A 23,357-nucleotide genomic window follows, 5' to 3' on the forward strand; every position below is an offset into this window, starting at 1 on the left:
GCTTGCTTGTTCTCGAGAACTGCTCATCTGATTGACTTCACACTGTCCTCCCTGGGGTCATCAGCGTTACACCTGCCAAGCATAAAGTCGATGGGATGAATGTTTCTTGACGAAGTGGCCTAACGTTACACACAGCGTTAAACTGGTAAGAGCAAATTAAAGGAGAACTCTGGGCAATTTTTACGTTAATCTTGATCGCTATAAGTATGTGAGTACTGTCGATAGCAAAAAAAAAAAACGAGCCGAATCGGTGCTAGCAACACGGAGCTGCTGCAGCTAATGCCGAGACCTCCCACTTAGCTAGAACGGCAGTTTTGGGGGTATATCATAAAGAGTGTCTTTGTGCCTCTTAACAGACACAAAATGCAATTAAAATGTCTGTGCCACATGAACAGGGCCCTTACATGACAACAAGATGCGTTTTCAACTCAGACATTGTTTAAATTCACCTACCCTGTTAGCTGTTAGCTGCTAGCTGCCGTCTGGGATGAGTGTGTGTTCAGCCAGGCTTCGGTGATAATCATCAAGCAGCAGTTCCCTGTGTATTTGTAGCATATATATCCATTTTGTGTGTGATCCATCTGGCGTTGGTGAATAGTAGTCTCTGCAGTGGCGAACTGTGTTTTAGTTGGGTTAACCAGGCTAGCAGGGCCGACCGGCATCCTTCTAATTCCTCCCCGCCTTCCTCACCTGCCGCGGCCGACAACAATCCAACTAGCGCCCGCTGGTCTGGTGGATGTCCTCCAGAGCAGTGGTTCCCAACCTGGGGTCCGGGGACCCCTAAGGGGGGCGGCAAAAATCACAGGGGGAGCGCAAGTCTTTATCTGGTTTGAGGTTGAGGTAAAAAAAAAATATTTGCACATGTTAAACAAATTATGATAAATATATAATGTATACAAAAGTCTGTATAAAAACTATATATTTTTGTTCTCGCTTAAACTTGTAGGCAGACTACTTAATAGGCCAAACCTCCGGGACCTCTTAACCTGGGACCCTGCTGTCATCAGGTCAGCTGCTAGCTGCTAGCTGCTATCATCCTCGTTTTTCCTGCCGGCACGGCATCACTATTTTATGAACGAAACATGGCGGAGAAACGTAAAAGTGCTGATAACTCCTCTATATCAAAAAAGAAAGTAAGGGAAAGTTACCTCACCTTCGGTTTCGGAGGGGGGGCTCAGCTTTTCTTAGACATAAGTAGGGGGGGCGCCAAGGAAAAAAGGTTGGGAACCACTGCTCCAGAGGACAGTTCATGCTTTCGCGGCGAAATTTTTGCAGCGAAAAAAGTTTATTTCCCCCTCAAAAATAGATAATTGAGCACTGTAGTGGTTATGATCATATCAGTGACTATGAACTACATGGAAACGGGCCAAATGATGCCTGTTTCTTGTAAAGTAACAGCGTTACAGAAGGCTTGATGATTATTACTGAAGCCTGGCTGAACACTCACTCATCCCAGACGGCAGCTAACAGCTAACAGGGTAGGTGAATTTAAACAATGTCTGAGTTGAAAACACATCTTGTTGTCATGTAAGGGCCCTGTTCATGTTGCACAGACATTTTAATTGCATTTTGTGTCTGAGACAAGACAAGACAAGACAAGACATCACAACACAGACACATCATGTGGCTTCACAGAAAGCATGAACCAAGTGTTCACATGTATAGCAGTACATATAAGTGTGTGTGTGTCTGAGAGAAAAAGACTGAGAAGACTGAAGAGAAAATTTTGTTTGAAAGCGGAAGAAAAGAGAAAAGTCTAAAAAAAGGGAAAGGGTAAAAGAGAAAAGGGTAGATAGATGGAGAGAATAAAAGGAGAAGTAGAGAAAAGGGTTTTGTAATCTCGGTACAGCGGTGTTGTGCTGTCTCCATGGCGACAGGCACAAAGGCCCGTGGTTGGCCATTGATGGCTAATTGTATTCTTCACAGCTCTTTTGTTAATTGTTGTCTGCCCAGCTCCCACTTCCTGCTGGGCCACGGCACAAAGCCACGAACAGGAGGGATTAGAAATGGCACATCAGCTGCCCCAATGCACAGCCAAGCTCTCTCGACCTCGTTCTCTCCCTCTCTTTCATTCTCTCTTCTCCTCTCTTTGTCCCTCTTTCTTTCTCTCTATCTCTCTGTCCCCGTAGAGCCGCCCCTCCTTTTATCTTCTCACCGTGTGCACTCCCATGACCTCGTCGATTCTTTCTTTCTTTCTTTCTTTCTTGATATGAGGTCATCACTGCTTCAGTCCCATTTATGTGACGTTCTATCAGCTTGTTTTTGAGCTTTGTCTCCTTCACCGCCAGCATTATTCACACAGATGCAGAAAAGACAAGCTTCATGTACAGAATGCGGTTCAATGCAGATACATTTTTTAAAAGAAAAGTCATTTTTTAGTCAGAGTTTTGGCTTTTCATCACAAAGCCAACGTTTGCCACAACTGAAAACTGAGCTTTTTGGAAACTGATTGACAACTTTTCACAATCACAGAGGGAGTACGGTACTTCCACTTTGCAGCAATGTTAAGAAACTGTTGTCATTGACAATACTGTACTTTTCTGTTGTGAGCCAACTGTTAATGTATGAAAAGAAATATGATAAAGACTTAATTACTATTCTACTCCTTTGTCCTTTGATAACAGCTAGACTAATCATCAATGCCAAGAACTACTGTTTGATCAGACTGAAATACAAAACCAGTGATTGATTACAGCAGACAGAACCAAGCAGAGTAACTGACCACATTTGTCAAAATGTTCCATCAATTCATATATATATATACACAGTATATACATATATATAAACAATGTACCACTGTGTTGTTTCCTTAGAGGGGGAGGAAAGTGAAGAGATTTAAATGGGTACTTGAGCTGTTGAGCTGCCTGGAGAACAGTTGTGACCTCATGGTGTATATGTCCAGTGGTGGAAGAAGTATTCAGATCCTTTACTTGAGTAAAAGTACAAATACCATACTGTAAAATACTCTGCTACAGGTAAAAGTCCTGCATTGAAAATGTTACTTAAGTAAAAGTATGCAACTATCATCAGGAAAATGTACTTAAAGTATTAAAAGTAAAAGTACTCAATGCAGAAAACCCTCCCATTGTAGAAAGTGTAAAGGACCAACCAGCTGTGTGTTTAATGGTCTGATCCTCTCAGCGTGACTTGTAGCCGTTATATTGTTGGCTACTTTACTTTAGAATAAACATCAGATTTATAAACTACATGGTGTTTTGTGTTCAGAAATCTTAATGTGTAAAGTAACTAGTAACTAAAGCTGTAACAGGTGAATGTAGTGGAGTAAAAAGTACAATATTTCTCTCTGAAATGTAGCGGAGTAGAAGTAGGAAGTGGCATGGAAAGAAAAGACTCAAGTAAAGTACAAGTACCTCAACATTTGTACAGTACTTGAGTAAATGTACTTAGTTACATTCCACCACAGATTTTGTGACATTTCCACTGCATGCTACGGCACGGCTCCTCAACTTGACTCGCTCTCTTTTGGTTTTCTTTTAGCAAAAGTTGTGGAAAGTAGTACCTGGCACTTTCTTTGGTCCAAGTGAGCTGAGCCGATAAAGGGTGGAGTTAAAACAGAGCAGACCACTGATTGGTCAGAGAGAACCATCACTAGCGCCACACAGTGCATCCTGCACAAACCCACCATTTTTAAATAGCTAAGCTACCGTCAATAGCAACCGCAATATTATTATTCACTCAACCCAGATTTTAAATAATGGCAGCCCGCAACTACTAACTGTAGACTACGACGTACATTTGCACGCAGCATCGCTATGATGAATCAGCTAAGACCCCGCCTACACTGAGGGGGGGTACTATCTGCAGTGGAAAACGAAATAGAGAAAAGGACTTGGTACCAAAAGCGAATTGAGTAGAGTCAAGTCGAGCGGAAATGAGACAATAGATGCAGGCTGTGGATATTTGCTCCATCTTCCATTAAATTCAGTTTAAAGCCATAACCAGTGAATTTAAGGATGCATTTCCTGTTTTGGTGTGTGACCTTCTGGCACCAGTATACTCCATCAGAACTGCTGGTCAGATAATGAAACAGCTTCTAACCCCCCCCCCCCCCCCCCAATCCTTTCCAACGTCAAAATCAGCAGCATTTCTGTTATTTTCCAAAAACAATAATCTGACATGCACGCCCACTTTACACCGCAATTGGCCATGTGTGTGGAGGTGAGAAAGTATGCAAGTTTTGAAATTACCCCTTAAGCTCTCTTTTTTCATTCGTCACACCACTAGTTCTGTGACTTTTTGTGTGAACAACTGAGTGCAACACTATGAGTGCCTTTCAGGAGCGGCTGTCTGAAAATGTGTTATCCCCATACTGAATTGTTTTTGCATCTCACCCCTCTTGATGATTTTTCACTGCACCTTGGAGTGGGGCCGTTTGGAACAGCTATAAACACATTTGTCTTCCAAAGTAGTCGGATGACAGAAGTACAAGTACAACTACATGTATTAACTTGTTTTATAGCATAACCTATCCCTAAGACTTTACCTGCAGGTTCAAACAGTCAACCATATACAGTAGAAACACTGATGCACAGTGCTGATGGGCCATTAACACTCTTCAATAGGGCTGTAACGTCATTGGTCATGGTCAAGTGCACACAGCCTACACAGTATGTAGATTGATGCACATATCAGTCCCTCCAGGATTTCGTGGCCTTTTTTTGAGATTGTTGCAGCCCAAAATGCCTGATTTCGCAGGAGCTTTTGTAAAAAGTTGCAATAAAAGTTGCGACGTCTTTTGTATGTTTGTTGCAATGAAGTTGCGGGAGACAGTGAAAGTTGCAAAAAAAGTTGTGATTTTTTTTTTTGTATAGTTCTTTAAAAATAAAAAGGAAACTTGTTTTGGGGAGAATAAAATTACTCTGGGCTGAGATTTCCTAGTAATCAAAAAGGCTCAGGATGCTGTAAATGTTGGTATAATATGAAAATGGCTGGTGGATTTAAGACACAAAATAATTTATTGGATGAATCAAATATGAACATATGTGTCAGTGGCTTGTTGATCTTTACATTATTAGTTAATTTCCTAACCTGGCCTGGGACACACATTCATACGGTTTGATAAAGTACTTGTAAGTATTGCACTTACAATAACGAACGCAGCTGTCCTCAATTTAGGTAATTGTGTCGTCTCATCTCCGGTTTTTCCTGCATCCACCGTGTGTGATTGTGTGTGTGTGTGTGTGTGTGTGTGTGTGTGTGCGCGTCAGTCGTGGGGGGAACTGAGCAGCCCCGCCCACTGCAGAGAGCCGACAGGATTGAAACAGCAGCAGCTTCAGCGACTTTAGAGTGAAAATGTTCCAGCGTACATTGATGTTAAAATGTATACAGGTTGGCAGGACAGTCTGAAATGTTTGGCACGTTCTTTCGCTGTACGTTTTGTTGGTAAATGTGAGATGTTCGAGTCACACACGTCTCGTCTTCATCAGAAACTAGGAAATGATCAACCCGTGGCCGTTCTCACTCCCGCTTGGTCAGTGGCTCTCAGAGTCACATACTGACGTAAAGTCTGGCACGAGGGACTGCTGGGATTGGTTGAAGTCGCAGGAAACTTCAAGTTATTGGTCAAATTTGCGTAAAAGTTGCGTTGATTGGTCAAAATTGCGCGTCGCACCGAATTCACGGTCATCTGGTAGTGTCTGTAGCCGCTCACAGTCACCTGGTGGCGGCTAAACAACTGCTGCTGGTAGCCGGCGTCCCGGAGCTCTGTAGATAAACGTTACAGCGCTTTACTGAGTTTAAAATACTTCTATTTTAGGTATATAATATATGGTCTATTGGTGAAGTAGCATTGATCACTTTGAGGGGCGGATGCATTTTTTCTCCACCGGGGATAAAAATAATTCAGCAGAGGCAGGGACATGTAGATATGAAGAAAGGGGGAAATCTTAGGCACCCCCCCCCCAGGCAAATCGCACCCTGGATGGAGGGTATATAAATGGATACACATCCAACATGCTAACGCACACTGACGGCACCACCCAGATGGGTAAATGTTTGGGTGCTTTGAATGTTTGTTTATAGCTGAGGGGAACTGAATGAAACACTCCTCCTAATGCACGTTTTTTAATTATTCTATATATTGTGGTATTTTCATAGCATAAGAGAAGAGTTTTATAGCCTATTTTGACCTGTTGCCTTTTGGGAATGTGTATGTTTAGTGTAATACAGTTTGAAATGTTCCTTATTTTTATAATGAAAATAGTAACATTATACCAAATGTTACGTCACTCCCCAGCAAGATGACTTTGTGTGTCTTTGCCACTCGCAAAATAAATAAATGGAAAGTAACGTATCCTTATGGATTTGTTTTTTTTCCACAGACCATGACTCCTAAACCGGGGTACGAACCCAACAATGACTTTTGTGTGCCATTACTTTAACACCCAAGATAAAATCCCTTGTATAATAACTTGTTCCACAGAAAGTCCAAGACACTGATGAACAAGGACAATTTCTTGGGCTCTTTAAGTGTTTTTGTAGTATTTTGGCATAAATGGCAAACTTATAAAAACGCTCTGTAAACACTGTGGACAGAAAACATAATTCAATCCACATTTTCTAATGTATCCAGATTGGTGTGGACACAGCCTGAAGTTTAGAAACGGCCATTTCAAACTGTAGAATTCAATAATGAAATGTTCCAAAAATCCTATTTTTAAAGAAATCTAAAAGACGTATATTTCCATAATATTTTCATTTGGTGCAGCCATAAAAAAACATGAATTGGGGTTTAAATGTGTCATTCAGTGTAAGCATCTGAAGCCCATGCAGAATCCATCCAGAGAATTCAGTGTACTTGCTGTCTTACTGTTTAAAAGGGTTTCACCTATATTTGTGGGAAATTAAAGGGTAAAAGGAATGAAGAGATTGAATATTACACAAAGAAGTTGTCTCTACCCATGTTTTGGACAATTTGTCACAGAGTGTTGCTGCAACATCAATACGGTGAAAGTGAAATGGAAGATGCATTAAATGATATTTGAAAAAAAAGCATCTTGCCTTTTATGGAGAAAAAAAACCTGATTATGCTTGATACAACTTTTCTCTCAAATGATTTTTTCTTTTTTTAAGGGGGAACATTCACGTCATTTTTGGCGTTTGGAGCGATCGGATGAGATGAAGAAAGACCAGCTCCTTGGTGAGTCACTCCTTTAGGGAGACATTGCTGTTGAGTTTGTGAAATGCCATTTATTTTGTTGCTTTACCGCAGCACAAATTAAATTCATTTCAAATTCATCTCTCCAGTATTTGAGTGGCGATAGATCTCTGCCTGCAGAGAATACTATGATCATTTGATAGAAGCATTAAGAGGTCAATTAGTTACATGAGATGAAATGAATAGCTGATTAATCCATTAGTTGATCAACACACTATTTAGACCTATTTTGATGATCTTTTAATCATTTATGGCATTTATCAAGTAATGCTGCTTTTCTCTGTAATATTGTTGTTGACTGAATATTTTGGGGTTTGGGGCTGTTGGTGAGACAAAATAAGGGACTGTGTGAAAGTTACTGGGGAGGGTGGCTGAACTTTGTTCTTTTTTTCTTTTTCTTTTATATAAGACCCTTCCCAACTTTGGTCATATTTTCATTGGACCTCACACTTGACTTATGAAAAAAACAGCAAAACCCTTCCACCAATATCTTCAAATAATATAACAGAGTTGTTACAACTGAGAAGAAAAGCTTAAAGTATTTTAGAAGATGATAAACAAGAGCTAAACGCTTTAGTTTTACACATACAGTTAGGGTATGCTCACGTGCAAAGTGATTTAAAACAAGGTTAACCATGAAAGAACAGAACGTGCAACTCTTTTCATTTCTTCTTCATATTATACATCTCACAAGGGAAGGCTGAGCTCAAATTTAAATATGACCCCCACTAATAATTTCCGTACAGTCCCTAAGACATTTTAAGACGTCACCTAGAGTACTGGGAACTTGTGATTGTGGTAATTTATAAACTGAACAACTAATCCATTCATTCAAAAAAATGAATTGATAGATTAGTGGGTAATGGAAATAAGCCCTATTGTTAGAAAGTTGTATAACAGTATCCATGTTGGTAGCACAGTGAACTGAACTCAACTAAAGTAAATGTGTGTACAGAAATAGTTGATATGGATATAAATGAGGAGGAGAGGCAGTCAAGTCATGGCGACTAACCCATCAATAGCGACTAATCGATGTGTGTGTACATGTGACAGCTAGTCGTTGTGGTTTATTTTCCCTCCCTGTCCCCCACCACTGTCACCTGGAAATCAGTCCCTCTCCCTTTAAGTGGGAGGTGAGCGGCAGGGCGCTGTGTGGACGCCGAGTGTTTGGAAACCAGAGCACTAGATAGATCCCAAGTCCCTGGGAGTGAGTGAGCAGGCTGCGCTCTCCGTCTCCAAAACATTTACGCATCGCAGCAGTATTCCGCGCCTCTCTCTCTCTCTCTCTCTCTGTACTCCCCGCCGTCATCTTACCAACATCCCCCGCTGACCGGCCGGCTCTCTCCACTCTGAAGGACCGGGAGCAGAGAAGTCAACACACGTACCGAACCACCTCTGTCCCAAAACCACCGTGCTTTTCATGCGGTGAGGAATTAAAGCGGGAGAGGAAGAGGAGGAGGACGGAAGTTGTTTTTTTTGTGTGTGTTCGCGTGGAGAGCTCAGGGCGCACCGGGACTGGTGAGTGAAGGCTTTGATCACATATCAACGCGCTGAACATGTAAAGAACTACGGAGAAACTAAGCTTTGTCATGAACTAATCCTTTAGATGCGAGGATCCTCTGCAGAAATGAGGCTCTACAACTCACTGGAGGTCTTAGTGCCACGCAACATTTCGCTTTCAAAACTTCCAAACGTCTCACAAATGTCAGGTGTGGATCTGTGATATTGTTCCCCCAAAACTTCAATTTCTGCCCTCCTCTAATAATTCGAACACATCCAGTTTATTCTAAGATTTTGTTCCCTCCACCAGCAGCTCCACTCTTTCACTGTCTCTTGTGACATTTTTTAAAATTGTTTTCCCTCTCTGAATGTGCCACAAAAGAGAAGCTGACGACTGGCAGCAGTACGCAATGATCGAGTAGGGGGAGATGATGATGATGATGATGATGATGATGATGATGATGATGATGTCAGTTCTGTAGACAGATGCAAATGAGCAGATAACAAGTTCACCAAGAATAGGTACAGGCGTCAACACCCTCTTTTTTTGTTCACTTCAGCTGATTCACCAAAGTTTAGGAGTGCAATGGAAGAATTAGAACTTTGGCAAGTTTTAGAGTAATGTAAAGTTGTCTTAGTGGTCAAATTTAAAAACAAAACAACATCAACGGAGCACTCAAATATCATCCTGTCAGTTGTCTGTAAGTTTAGAATGTAGTTTACATAAGGCTCGGGATGAAATGATGTCTGCTGTACAAAATAGTCCTAGTCTACATACAGTATTAGAATGCATGGGAGCATTGTAGGTCCGTGGTGCCTGGGGGCCCCCACACAAGGGTCCTTTGAAAGCCTGGGCATGTGACGGGTTAGAATATGGTCTGATAACGGTCTGTGGTCTAATGTCGATCAATAGTGAGGCTGTCTTGGTACAAAACAGTTTAGGATAGCACCAGTGTGACGTGTGGACGGACAGACAGCAGGTCTGGAGGTGACGTCTCGGTCTGAGCGCAGATAGTGGGGGTGGTACTCAAGAGTGAAGTTGTAGATTTGTGCAAGTGTGTGTATGTGTGTGTGCTTGTCTTTACAGTGGCTGGATGCATACAAAGCTGTCCGTCAGTGGGGAGTCCCTGACCTTTCTTTCTGTCAATCTTCTTTCTTTCCTCATTCGCTCTTCGCTCCCATCTTCACACCCCCTACTGCTGCCACCTCCTTTTCCTTTCTTTTCCTTTCCTTTCTTTATTTCCTTTCCTTTTCTGTCTTTCTTTCTTTTCTTCTCTTTTTTTTCGGGCCATGTTAGAAGGACAGTAATGCTGCATCTCTGTATATCCTGCAACCTGCATGCACACGCTCCCATAATGCTCTTTGATCTCCACAGTGAGAACAAGATGGAGCAGTTGCAAAGTAAATATACCTGCTTTCTCTCTCTCTCTCTCTCTCTCTCTCTCTCTCTCTCTCTCTCTCTCTCTCTCTCTCTCATTCTGACACACACACACACACACACACACACACACACACGTAGGATAGTCTAAAGGAGTGGTTTGGCGTTTCACCCTTCACCTCCACCCCCCCCTTCTCTCTCTTTTGGAGCTTGGTCTTCTCATGTGAATGGGTTCATGTAGGACGAAAGGTGACGCAGGCGCTCCCTCTTTCTCTCTCCGTCTGTCTGTCGCTCAGGTTGAGTGCCATCATGTCTTACATCGTAGCCATGTTTGGCCGGCAGGTGTCTGTTAAAATCGTACATCAGGGCCCCTCACACTAGTCAACTGTTTAACCTCCATTTTAAATCTAGTGTTTTTTATTAAGCTCCAGGTAATCATGGCATCAGTACTGGTGCTCCATGCTTCTTTACCAGTAAACTCACTAACTAAGTTTGTCCCAGTTTGTTTCCCTTTCACGTGTCACCATTACATTCAAGTCCCAGAACTGTGCATCTAATATTCCTAAAAAATAAATATCCAGCGATCTCTGCAAACCCAGAAGGTTGTTCAATAACACGTACTGCTGTTCTGAAGGTTATCAACTCCTCAACCACTTTTCTAACCTCTTCCTTCATCTGAAAGAGACAAATATTCCATCCACTGCTTGATAAAAAACATTTCCCAATTAGTGCATCTTTTCCCTAATACAAACACATACATGGTATGAAACAATAACGTATTTCCTCTCTCAATTTGTATGACATGAACCAAAGTTTAAAAAAATCTGTAATATTTAATATATATCATTGTTTCTTTCCAAAATTATATAATTTTAGTATAAAAGAATTTGTCAGTTTTGCTTGAACACTGACGTATGTCATTTCTGCTACTGGGAATTAGGAGAGTCTTTGAGGATTAGAACTGTAGGTATGTTGTTAGGATACACCGGCCGCGTCTTTATCACCTGGAAAATCCCAGGACGGGCGTCGGGTGCCTGCTCTTGTGCCAACCTTTAAGGGTGCGGAGACGTTGCTTAGCCATCGTAACAAGCTAACTGTATCATTGGCATCTAACATCTCCATCTTAACATAAACTAGCATAGATAGAAATCCTGAGTTCAGAACTGATCTTCATCCAGGCGTTGATTTTTTTATGTGTATATTAAAATATTGTTCATGGGACAGATCGTAAAGCTCTGGGTAGCCCTGCAATGTGATGTTTACGGACGAAAGGAAAGATATCTGCTTGGTTGGTTGGTCCTCGTCACGTGCGATGCTGAATTCCAAAAGTTGAACTTTTTTTTTATCTCAGGGCGCAAGCGCTTGGGAACGCTTGTGACCTGCCCGCGCATTGTCATCATTGACAACAATAGATCTGAGTGCATAAAAACGCAGCATGTGTCTGGGCCCTTCAACAACCTTCTGGCTTTGTCAAAGATCTCCAGGTGTTTAGTTTTTAGGAAAATTGGACAGTTAGCGTTGTAACTCCAAAGTGATGCTAATTAGAGCTAGACCAATAAATCGACCAGGCCCATTTATCGGCTGATATCAGCTCACTGCAGATATATATATATATATATATATATATATATATATATATATATATATATATATATATATTGGTATCGCTTGTATGTTTACACTGTACAATGTTCTGATTTGTATGTGTCCTGGTCCCAATTTAAAAAAGAAATGTAAAGGATCCATATCAAGATTGTTTGTTTATGTTAAGTGTTAATGTAAAACAAATATTCTATCGGCCGATATATCGTTATTGGTTTTCTCAAACTCCCCAATATCAATATCAGTACAACAATATAATGACCAACCCAGCCATGGGTTTTAAGGGATGAATGAGGAGGTTTTCCTAGAGCTTCTCCAGCCTCGGTATAATGGCTATAACCCCCTCCACAGCGTTCTGATGTAGAACATAATGGACCTAATAATAATTACCTAGCCATGCATTATTTTTTAACATTTTTCATAATTATATTAGACTTTTGAATTTTTTACATTGCGTTCTAAATGATGTGTTCATGTGAGTGTTAAAGTGAGAGTGTGTGTGTGTGTGTGTGTGTGTGTGTGTGTGTACCATTTCCTATACATCAGATGTCTCCATAAGGGCAGCAGAGCAGACAAAGGTTTTTTCCCCTCTCTCCACCTGACCTCCTATATCCTCTCGACATTGTTCTCTGAATCCTATTGAACCAGGAGTCCACAGAGAAACACCACAATGGGAGAATAATGGTGTGTGTGTGTGTGTGTGTGCGTGTGTGTGTGCTCCTCAACCTCTCCTTTAGCACAGTGTGAGGCCAAGCCAATCACACAGAACAATGCTGGGTTTGGGGAAGCCTTATGATCTCTTTAAATAAAACCCTCTGGCTGCATTTTCTCCTTTGGGAGAATCACAAGAACTGTGAACATTGAAAGACTCAGCTGACTGACTGACTGACTGACTGACTGACTGACTGATAAACACGCTGACAGGCAACAATTTTCTTTTAATATAAAGTATGTTATATATATATATATATATATATATATATATATATATATATATATATATATATATATATATATATATATATATATATATCTCATGTTATCCTTCTACACATTGTTGCTGTCAAAATAAATGACTTAGTAGTGAATTATTGAAGTATAGTTGGCTGTTGCTGCTGTACTTTAAGGTTTGACGCTGGTTTGCTTCGAGATGCTGTGGAGGTGTGGTGTTAGTTTGATACAACTTATTGTGGTGTCAGTTATGAATTAATAGTCTAAAAACAGGCTTCTATTCAGGCAAAGGTGGTAAAGGTGTTTCTCTTCTAATCTGTGACTTAAAAAGTGGATGAATAGATTCATATTCAGGGTAATTGTACCTGCTCTCCTCACATTAAGCCAATATGACCCCAAACATGTAGTCTTTAATGATTCTTTACATCCTTATCACAAAGACAAAATCCAACCATTTAGTGTAACGCTAAGAATGGTTTCTTTTTTTCTAGAAACTGACTGATGTGAGAGCTTCTTGGTCACCCTTTAAGTAGATGCACCTCGTCTTCATTTTTCTTTTCTGTTTTATCTTTGAGGCTAACGAGAGAGAGAGAGAGAGCAGTAATAATAAGTGGAGATGTTAAACGTGTGAAGGAATCAGAGGTGGAAAGCTTCTTTCATTCCTGTTGCCTCATCTTAACGTCTCCTTCTGGGACTTTTTAAAGACACTTTCCACCTGTTGCCTTCACAGAGGAAGAAAAAAAAGATGACTGTATGAAAGCACACACACACACACACACACACACTGTGGCTCACGCTGGGCGGGTGTTAAAGTAAAGTCTTATACTGGTTGTGGGCCACTTTCAGAGACACCTAGAGACATCAGCAGCTGCACACATATCCCTGCAAGCATCTACACACACCTTCAAGGTAAGATTCCTGCTTCACGTGCAGCAGCAAACTCTTTAACAAACTTCAATAATATGAGTGGAATGTGTTTGCTTCTGCTAGCAAGGTTAAATACCTTCTTTCATGGGTTTGTTTCTGAGGCAGATGCACTGTTGAATCATCTGATAGTGTGTGTGTGTGTGTGTGTGTGTGTGTGACAGCAGTAATGCAGTATTCACATGCTTAGGTTTCTATTCTGTAAAGCTGAAGATTAAACAGGGATTTTGAATGATATTTGGAAGATCTCATTCTGTCCTGCACATACCGTTGCAAAGTGCATTTATGTTCTGCCAGGTGTGCTTTTAGATGTGCACTCACTCGTCCATGAATGCTGTCATAAGCTAACAATACTGTGCTTATAATGCTCGCGCTTTCAACCACGGCAGGCTATTTATCAACAGCTGTAAATCAGTTTTGAAGGAGAAAGAACGGAAGCATTTTTGAACGCTACCCTGCATTTCTCATGCCACTTTTGAACACTTTCTAATCCCCAAGAAGAAAAACCGAAAAGAAACAGCACAAACAGTTTTCTGAACTTTTTCCTGTGCATGTGCACGCCTGTGTTAAATGCACGTGTGTTCATTCAGCACGCAATGTCAAAATACAAGCTCCTACAGGACTAAGGTGTGTTTCATTAAATATAGAGTTGAATGGGAAGCTTTTGTTGGGAGGTATGTGGTGTTTTTTTAAATACTGATGTTTGTCTATAACTTCCCATTATGCTCGTCACATAACGGCCCCCTATTGTTAAGTGCACAAGACATGAATGAGCAAGTTTATATGTGACTAGAATCTGCCTCTTAATTTTAAAGAGCCTTTCAAGAGAAAAAAAGAATACATAATCTCATGAGAGGATTTTGTGTTGCTCATATAGAGCTTTAATGGAAAAAGTTAGATGGAGACATATTAAAGAATTTGACATTTTACACTACCACAATGACAAAAAAGCCTAGAAGCTCTCTCTGCTTGCCTTTTTAATATATTTCAGCTTCTTTTATGACTTTTGCAGCGTTAACCATCAGATTTGCATTGCCATCAGAGAGGAGCGCACAAACAGATGGTTTTTGTTCATCACTGAAGATCCCTTTTTCTAGACGATTTGTTTATTTCTGTGCTGATAATGAACATTCACAAACACGCTATTGATACATGAGTCCTGCATGCACAAATAAAAACATACCAGTTTCCTGGTTCATTTACATGACTTTTCCCTGGGCTCAAACAACGCCGCTCTGTTCTCATGTGAAACCTTAAGTTGATTATTTTTTTAAACACAAGACCCCGACTCTACACCTGTGTGTGTGTGTGTGTGTGTGTGTGCGCACACACACACATGTGGTGCATTTGCAAATGACCAGAGACCGTTTGTTTCGACAGCAGTCCAGTGGCATGATTTGCATTTTCATAAAAAATCACTGACATCTAAAGCGACAGTAGGCCATTCTGTGCCCGCTTTGTATAAGTTGGTTGCTTGTTTGACTAACATTTGTGGTGTATGTGCGACATAAAAAACAGGTCTGCTATAATATGACTTTTAATTATTGGTGCTTTTAGGCATTTGATATCTTTTAGTCCCTAATAAATGGAAAAAGGTAGCGTTGTTCCAATACCGATACAAGTATGGGAAAAGCCTCCGATACTGGCTAAAATGTTGGTATCAGTATCAGCGAGTATGTGAGTCTATGCACCGATCCGATACCGCAATTTAGCTCCGAAAAAAAACAAACTTTTAGCTCACTTATGACTGACTGTAAAACTAGATGATGAAAGAAAGTTCTATAGCTATCATTCTCTTTTAATGTTTTACAAAGGGTTTAACCCGAGCCTGGCCGTACTACGATAGCAATCGTTTCACATTTATACAGGGTTAGTAGTACACCGCTACTAAGTTAGTAAATTAATACAAAATTATATTTTTTTAATGCACTGGTATCAGATCGGTACTTGGTATCAGCCGCTACGCAAGTTTAGGTATATGAATCGTTATCAGGAAGGAAAAAATGGTATTGGAACATCTCTAGAAAAAAGTAAAACATGTTTCTGACAGACAATGTAGCAGCAGTTTTTCTGCATTTTTATCTCCTGCTCACCACATCTGCATGATAACTTCTTGAAAATCATGCGCTCACTTTTACGTCCTGTGCAGTGACCGACAGTGAGATCTCGGTCCCCATCATGTATCCTCCGCCATACTCAAGATCTCAATTTAAATAATGCCTGTTAAAACCTATACAATCAACGGGGAAACAAACAGAAAATGCATGATGTATGGTAGGCCTATATCTCATTGTGTCAAAAAAAACTAAAAAAGATTGATGGTAGATTTTGTGGCAGTGGTGAAGTCATGCAGGGCTATATACGAGCATATACAAAGTCACAAACCCTAAACTTGTGTTATTATACTCCCTCTGTCCCACTGTTGTTCCTCTGCAGCCAGATAAGGATTTTTCCTCAATGCTTTTTCATGTGTCTTGGTGTTATTATTATTATTATTATTATTATTATTATTATTATTATTAGCTCTGTGTCTGTGTTTGGACACCGTTCGCCAGGGGCGTAGCACAAATTTCTGGGCCCTGTAGGAAGGCCCCTCCCCACATCCACAGCTATTCATTCTGGCATCTTTTTGGCCCCTCTTCACATGAGGGCCCTGGGTACTCAGTCGCCTTTCCCCCCCCCCCAGTCCGACGCCCCTGCCGTTCGCGGTATCACAAACTGACAGACACATCCGGTTTGACGCAGTTCCCGGTCTATTCATGGTGCTTTTCCTGGGCGATCGCCACCAAAGTGCAAATTAAATTAATTTATACACATCTAAGAATCTACGTGTGTGCATGAGCATTCACATAATTAGCATAGTAAAGTGACACTGATGAGAGAAAGCAGTAAGAACGCTTTGGTAACGCTCAGGTGGTGGTGTAACGTTGCATTCAAAATGGAAACTAAGACGCTTTTACTGCATAGTTTCAAGTTGTTGAAGCATGCCATTTTATTGTGAAGGGCGGAAGTACGGTCCCGGATGTGTTGACAGCTTTGATATTAGAGCTGTAACAATTCCAAATTTCGCTGAACAATTAATTGTTTCAGAAATAATTGCATTTAACAATATAATGGTCTCTTTTGAATTAATCACAGGATCATAGGCGTAATTCACAGGGAGGATGGAAGTATTTGACCCAAAAAAAATTATATTTTGCCCCAAAGTGGAAATCACAACCCACCCAAAGTTATGCCCTTACCCAGGATACATCTTTTGGTCACATCTCTGTTATGGGACCCAGGTAATGTAGGAACACAGATACACAGCCTATAATCAGTCCCTCCAGGAATTCGCGATGTCTCGATCGCAACAATTCATGCGAATTCAACCAATCACCGTGAATTCGGTGTGACTCGCAATTTTGACCAATCCCCGCAACTTTACCACAAATTTGACCAATAACCGGAGTTTCCCGCGACTTAAACCAATCCCAGCAGTCCCCCGTGCCAGACTTTACGTCATTATGTGACTCTGAGAGCCACTGACCAAGTGGGAGTGAGAACGGGTTGACGTAACGCGTACGTTGCCAAATTCATTTCCTTGTTTCTGAAGACAAGACGTGTGTGACTCGAACATCTCACATTTACCAACAAAACATACAGAGAAAGAACGTGCCAAACATTTCAGACCGTCCTGCCAACCTGTATACATTTTAACATCAATGTACGCTGGAACATTTTCACTCTAAAGTCGCTGAAGCTGCTGCCTTTAGAAGTTACGTGGGTTCCATAATAACGCCTCTCTCCTCTCAGTTCCCCCCATGACTGACGCGCACACACACACACACACACACACACACACACACACACACACACACACACACACACACACACACACACACACACACACACAGCTACGCTCGTTATTGTAAGTGCAATGATAAGTTAAAGTCCAATAAGTACTTTATCAAACCATATGCATGTGTGTCCCAGCCCAGGATAGGAAATGAACTAACAATGTAAAGATCAACAAGCCACTGACACATATGTTCAAATTTGATTCATTTAATAAATTATTTGTCTTAAATCCACCAGCCCTTATCATATTACACCAACATTTGCAGCATCCTGAGCCTTTTTGGTACTAGGAAATCTCAGCCCAAAGTGGTTTTATTCTCCCCAAAAAAAACTTTTTTTTGCAACTTTCACTGTCTCCCGCAACTTCATTGCAAAAAAATACAAAAGACATCGCAACTTTTATCGCAATTTTTTACAAAAGCTCCCGCAAAATCGGGCATTTTGGGCCGCAACAATCTCAAAAAAAGGCCACGAAATCCTGGAGGGACAGAATAATGTAAACAACGCCTCTTTATTATCATAAAACATTTTTTTCTAACTATATCCCCCCCTTTGTCATTTTGGTTGTTATGAAAGTGTATAGGGTCAAGTGCCACCAACTAGCATAGCTTTAGCTCGACAGTCCGACCAATAATCACTTATGTAATTACAATTTGGCTAATCTAAACAAAACCAACAATGACCATCAGCAGTCGTACCTCTTAGGACCTTAGCTAATAGTAGCAATTAATTGCGGTTAAACAAAGAAACCACGATTACGCAAAAAAATGGACAATAAGGGCCACTTATTACCGTTTATACCCCCCGAAAAAACCAGCAGTGCCCAGTGAGTGTTTACAGCAGGGTGCCAAGGGCAGCGCACGGCTAATTCATCGGTATTAGCATCCTTTTGCCAACTCTTCTAAAGACATAGCTAAAGTAAATGGTTAAAATTATATTCTCTAAAAAGGAAGAAATTAGTCTTTAGTTTTGCACTATTAAATTATCTGAAAACATTATACACTTATTTATAGTTGTGTTAAAAGCAAAATTCTGATAGAATGTTAGTCAAAAACTGTCCAAATCAACCAGCGAGATAAACTTCAGTATGTGGCATTTACCAGACTGCAGACTGGCTGAAGAATGGGGAACTTTCTCTACAAACTCCAAAACCATTTACTTTTTTTGTAGTGTTTGACAAGCATAAAAGTAGGTAATACATTTTCTCTATAGTATTTAACTTGCAACCAGTTTGACAACCATATGTTTAATCAGTTACAAAGACGACATCATAAACTCCAGTTACTGCTGTTGTTAAAGTCAGAATTCAGAATGATGACCCGCGATTAACATTACTATCACTTAGAACGCCCGTGCCTTTCCACCACCTCGCTTTGCTTTGTTTTTAGATGTCCGGCTGAGCTGAGCCAGTCACATACATCTCCACCCCCCCAGGCCCATTGGTCCCTACTAAAGATGCACATCTTTAAAACAGGTCACAAATATACACTGTAAACCTTTAAAGTCTCACAGTATCTTACTGTTTTAATGTTATACAGGATCATACTGTAAATGGCAATGCATTCTGGGAGAAAATAATAATATTACAGCACTATCTGCGAACGTGACAGATTACCGGTATTTACTGTTAGTACCAATGGGAAAATAAAGGAAAAAGCGGGAATTACAATGCAGCTAGTATATTACTGTTAATTTCAAAATAATACGGTAAGAAATGTCTGTCTATTTACAGTAAAATACCTTAAGATTTAAAAACAGTAGTTAACTGGCAACGCTGCTGCCAGGATATTACTGTAAAGTTACAGTGAAGTTTTACAGTGTATAGTTTCAGTTTAAAACAACAACAGTTCCTGAAACTGTTGGGCACCGTGGTTTTCTTTACTCTAACAGGAGGACTGGGGACTATTTTCAGTGGCGGATTAATCAACATTTGGTGCTCTAGTGAGTGTTCATGACAGCAGGACAGTGTGTGTGGTATTTACTAAAAATAATTGTCATAGCAATGAAAGTAAATGTGGCTCATTGATGTGTTTTTAATAGTGTTGGGGCAACAATGGAGCTCTATGGCACATACGATCCCATATGTGTGAGTAAATTCATTGTTGGTTTTGGTCTTTTCACAAGACAACAAATACACCAAATGACCAACCTTAACCTCTGAAAGTCAGCTGGTGGCCAAACAGACACAAGTTGTGAACACAACATGGACATAAGTTAATATGTTGAACTTGTTAGCAAACAGTTGCTTATTTCCACATCCAGCGGTCACGGAGCAAACATGATCATTCATTTGGAGTCGTATTTGTGTCCACCTGATGAATGTAATGGCGTTTTTACTTATTCGACTCTCCTCGACTCTACTCGCCTTTTTTGGTTTTCCATTCTGATAAAAAGTCCCTGGTACCTGCAGGTACTTTATTTAGTACCACCTCTGTTGAGGTTCCAAGCGAGCTGAGGCGATACCAAAAGGTGACGTGAAAACCTGCAGACTCCTGATTGGTCGGAGAGAATCGTCACTAATCACTGCGTCATCGTTGCTAGCGACAGACGGGGGGGTCCTGAACAAACCCGCCATCTTTAAATAGTTTAGCCAGCGGTGGTTTTTTTGCTGCCTCCAGCTTCTTTAGAAACTAAATGTTTCTTCTGGCAAACAGCCACATGATGAGAATCACACACACACACCTTCCACGTTCTGTGTGTGTGTGCATTAGGTCACGGCAGTTTCCTGCGGCGTCGCTATGACGACCAGTCACGCTCACCTTACGCATTAGGTGGTACTAAATCTGCAATGGAAAGTGGAGGACGGGGCACCGTGGTTGAGTACGAGCCGAGCTGGTACTAGCAGTGTGTAAGCGCCATAAGTCCAATATTCACTCTCTTTTAGCTCTGTTTTTGGTCTTTTGGTCTCTACCAACTCCTGAGGGAAATATCTGTCCCTTTAGCTGCTAAATGTTCCACTTTGTTTACCAGCCAGTCTCTAACTGTGTCTGTCTGCTGTTTGATGCTGAGCAGGTTTTGAGAGCTTTTTAGGCCGCGGCCGAAAAACGACGAGAGTGGTGAGCATACGGCCCTGCTTTCATCTTTCTGCTTCTTGACTTGAATGGCTCTTGACATTGACTCTTTTGTTGGTGCTTTTATAAGCACCAACAAAAGAGTCAATGGGTTATTTATTTATCTTTTCCACCAGTGTTCTTCCTGCGTCTTCCTATTTTCAGGCTATCCAGATATATGTGCTGTATAGTCAGACCTGTGTGCGGAGCCAGGCAGCATGTCATTACTGCGGTCACTTCAGACATGATCTCCAGCTTATTGAAGCTGGTTAAGACCTATGGCACTCAGTTGTTTGTGGCATAAGCAGCTATACCTGTGAAACACACACACACACACACACACACACACACACACACACACACACACAGCAAAGACCTCCTGCGGTTTCTCAATGCTGAGACGAGCAGGCCCTCAGCAGAATCACCTGTTGTGCTCCTTACTGCTCAAAGGCGTTTCCATAGTAACACCTCACAGCCCTGGCCCCTTGGTCTTTAAGACCCTCAGCAAACATAGACCCCCACTAACACCGTTACAAACTCCATAAAACACACACACACACACACACACACACACACACACACACACACACACACACATACGTCGTGCACACATGGGTGCTCTCAAGAAGCAGCAGTGAATGGAGTGAGGATATAAAGTGTGCCGGGCTAAAGAAGAGAGCACATTGTGAGAGTCAGGCCTCCTTTGTCTGAGCTAGCCTGAAGGAGTAGGGGGTGGAAAGGGAGTGGGGGCGGGGGGCTTTTGTGAAGGAAGAGAAAAAAGTGGCCTTCATACACATCCTTTCTTCCCTTTCTCTTGTTCTATCTCTTTATTGGGAGTATGTTTTGTCTTCTCCCCCCCCTCCTCCTCCTCCTCGTCCTCTCTGATAAATGCCACAGTAGCCTTTCGCTAGCCGCCACAATAGACGACCTGTTTCAGAGAGAGAGAGAGAGAGAGAGAGAGAGAGAGAGAGAGAGAGAGAGACTTTTTAACCTGTGCTTCTGAAAAGCATGAAGAATAAAGCAGGCCGTGACTGAAGCCAGAGTCCGGTTCTCTTCTCTTTTCTCTCTCCTCAGTGTCTTTGTGAAGGGCACAGTTGTGTCATTAGCCTATTTATACATCAGAGAGAGAGAGAGAGAGACTTATGAAGTGTATTGGAGGAGGATGGGATGGGGGTAGTCAGGGAGGGGAGGATGGGGTGAGTCGACTAAAGAAATCTTTGTCAACTAGCGCTCGTATAATTGTGTCGACTAATGGATTAATTGATTCAGTCGACAGATCTGTAAAACTGAGTTTCTTCACAAAGAATCATGCAAAAGCACCACTTTAATTCTTGTGTTTATCAAAGATATGCTCATAAGTTTCTTGGAAATAAGTCATTCGGCATGAAAAAACCTAAAACGCAGCAGACATGTTTATCATGTAAGTGTGATTAAGACGTACAGTCACAAAGTCAGAGCTGCGCTTTGAAATGATTTATTTCTGACCGCAATAAACTGAATGGAATGAAAAAGTAGCAACTATCAGTCACTTCTTTTAGCTTTTTTGTACTGTAGAAATTGTTCACAGAGGATGGCATTAAGATCCTTTTGATTCAGTCAACGTAGCACTACCATACTATAAAGTAATCCAATACAAGTAAAGGTTTTGCATTCAAATTTTACTTGAGTAAAAGTATAGTATCAAAATTATCAAAAGTACTCATAATGCAGAATGGCCCATTAACATATTGTATTAGATTACTGCATTGTAACTAATAATGCATTAAGCTCTGTTTTGATGGTGTATTTGGTCAATGTGGGGCCTATTTCATTTTAAATGTGTATACTGATTCAGCCTGTTCTCATGAACCATTCGTTCAAAAAGCTACGGAAAGTTAAGCACTGTAAATTGTAAGCATTCTACGTTTTTTTGTTGTTGCTGTATTGTTGCAAACAACACAGGACTTTCACCCAGGAGACCGGGGATCATGTCCCGCGTGTCACGTTTCCTAAACCCAACCGTCCCGTTCTTCCCGCGTGTCATGGAAACGTAAGCCCACCCACGACCTTTTCCTTAACCTAACTGTGTCAAAAGTGACGCCAATAGTCCCGACCAAACGCGTTTTAGATATGACGCTAAAGGAGACTTTTAGCGTCAATAACGCCAAAGACACCTGACCAAGCGTCCGTATTTTACGCGATGGGAGTGAGAATCTTTTGAATGCTCATATTTTGTGGACTAAATTTAACTGTAATGTTGGCTGAAACGACCAGCAGCTCGCGGTGATCTGTACACGGCTCAAAGTCACCTATTTTCAGGTAATTGATCCACCAACTACCGCTGACACAACGGAGGCCTGTAGCTGGCGTCACAAAGTTCTGTAGCGGCTTAAAGAACTAGCAACTGCTGCTCAGCGTCATGGAGCTCGTAGCTGTCTCCTAAATTCGTAGGATATCATAAGTTTTGGTGTGCATACATTTTTTTACAATATCATATGGACCCGTTCATGAGAATGCGTTGACTGATTAGTTTGTATACAGCAATGGTTTCTATTTTAAGAGGATATGTTTTGAATGAAAAAAATCTTAATTTGCAAAGCTGTCAAACTAAATGTAGGGGAGTAAAAAGTACATCATCTGAAATGTAGTGGGGTAGAACAAAAGTGGCAAACAATTTCTTACTCAATAATGTACAAGAGGATCAAATTGGACTAAAAGCTAGCTTGTGCAGCTTTAGACTCTACTAGTATATACTAGTAGTGCAATAGAGCAACAAATGGGTTCTTCTTTGGTTTGTATTGTGAGGATTATCATTCATTGTCCATCACGGTCTCAACAAAAGTGTTTCTTGCTAATCTGCGGCACACCAACTTCCTTGCGTTTGTATCTCCTTCCTCCCTCTTTATCTTGCTCTCTTTGGCTTCTGCCCTATGATTGGATCAAATCAGATAAGACG

The 23,357-nt window shown here is 41.1% G+C and overlaps 1 protein-coding gene across 4 annotated transcripts in view; it reads left to right on the forward strand.

The window, feature by feature from the left end:
* Nucleotides 1–8,352: 8,352 nt before the first annotated feature.
* LOC116055520 (transcription factor SOX-13) overlaps nt 8,353–23,357 on the forward strand; it is a 58,653-nt gene continuing 43,648 nt past the window's right edge. For 2 of the 4 annotated variants that reach the window (XM_031307519.2, XM_031307521.2), the window contains exon 1: nt 8,353–8,602. In XM_031307519.2, the coding sequence (XP_031163379.1) occupies nt 8,598–8,602 (5 nt within the window). In that variant the 5' untranslated portion in view covers nt 8,353–8,597. Of the gene's footprint in view, nt 8,696–13,493; nt 13,518–23,357 lie in introns of those variants that run through there. The other 2 variants (XM_031307522.2, XM_036002276.1) reach the window with 2 other exon arrangements.

This window comes from Sander lucioperca, chromosome 6, assembly GCF_008315115.2.
Source record: "Sander lucioperca isolate FBNREF2018 chromosome 6, SLUC_FBN_1.2, whole genome shotgun sequence".
In the NCBI taxonomy this organism is placed as follows: domain Eukaryota; kingdom Metazoa; phylum Chordata; class Actinopteri; order Perciformes; family Percidae; genus Sander; species Sander lucioperca.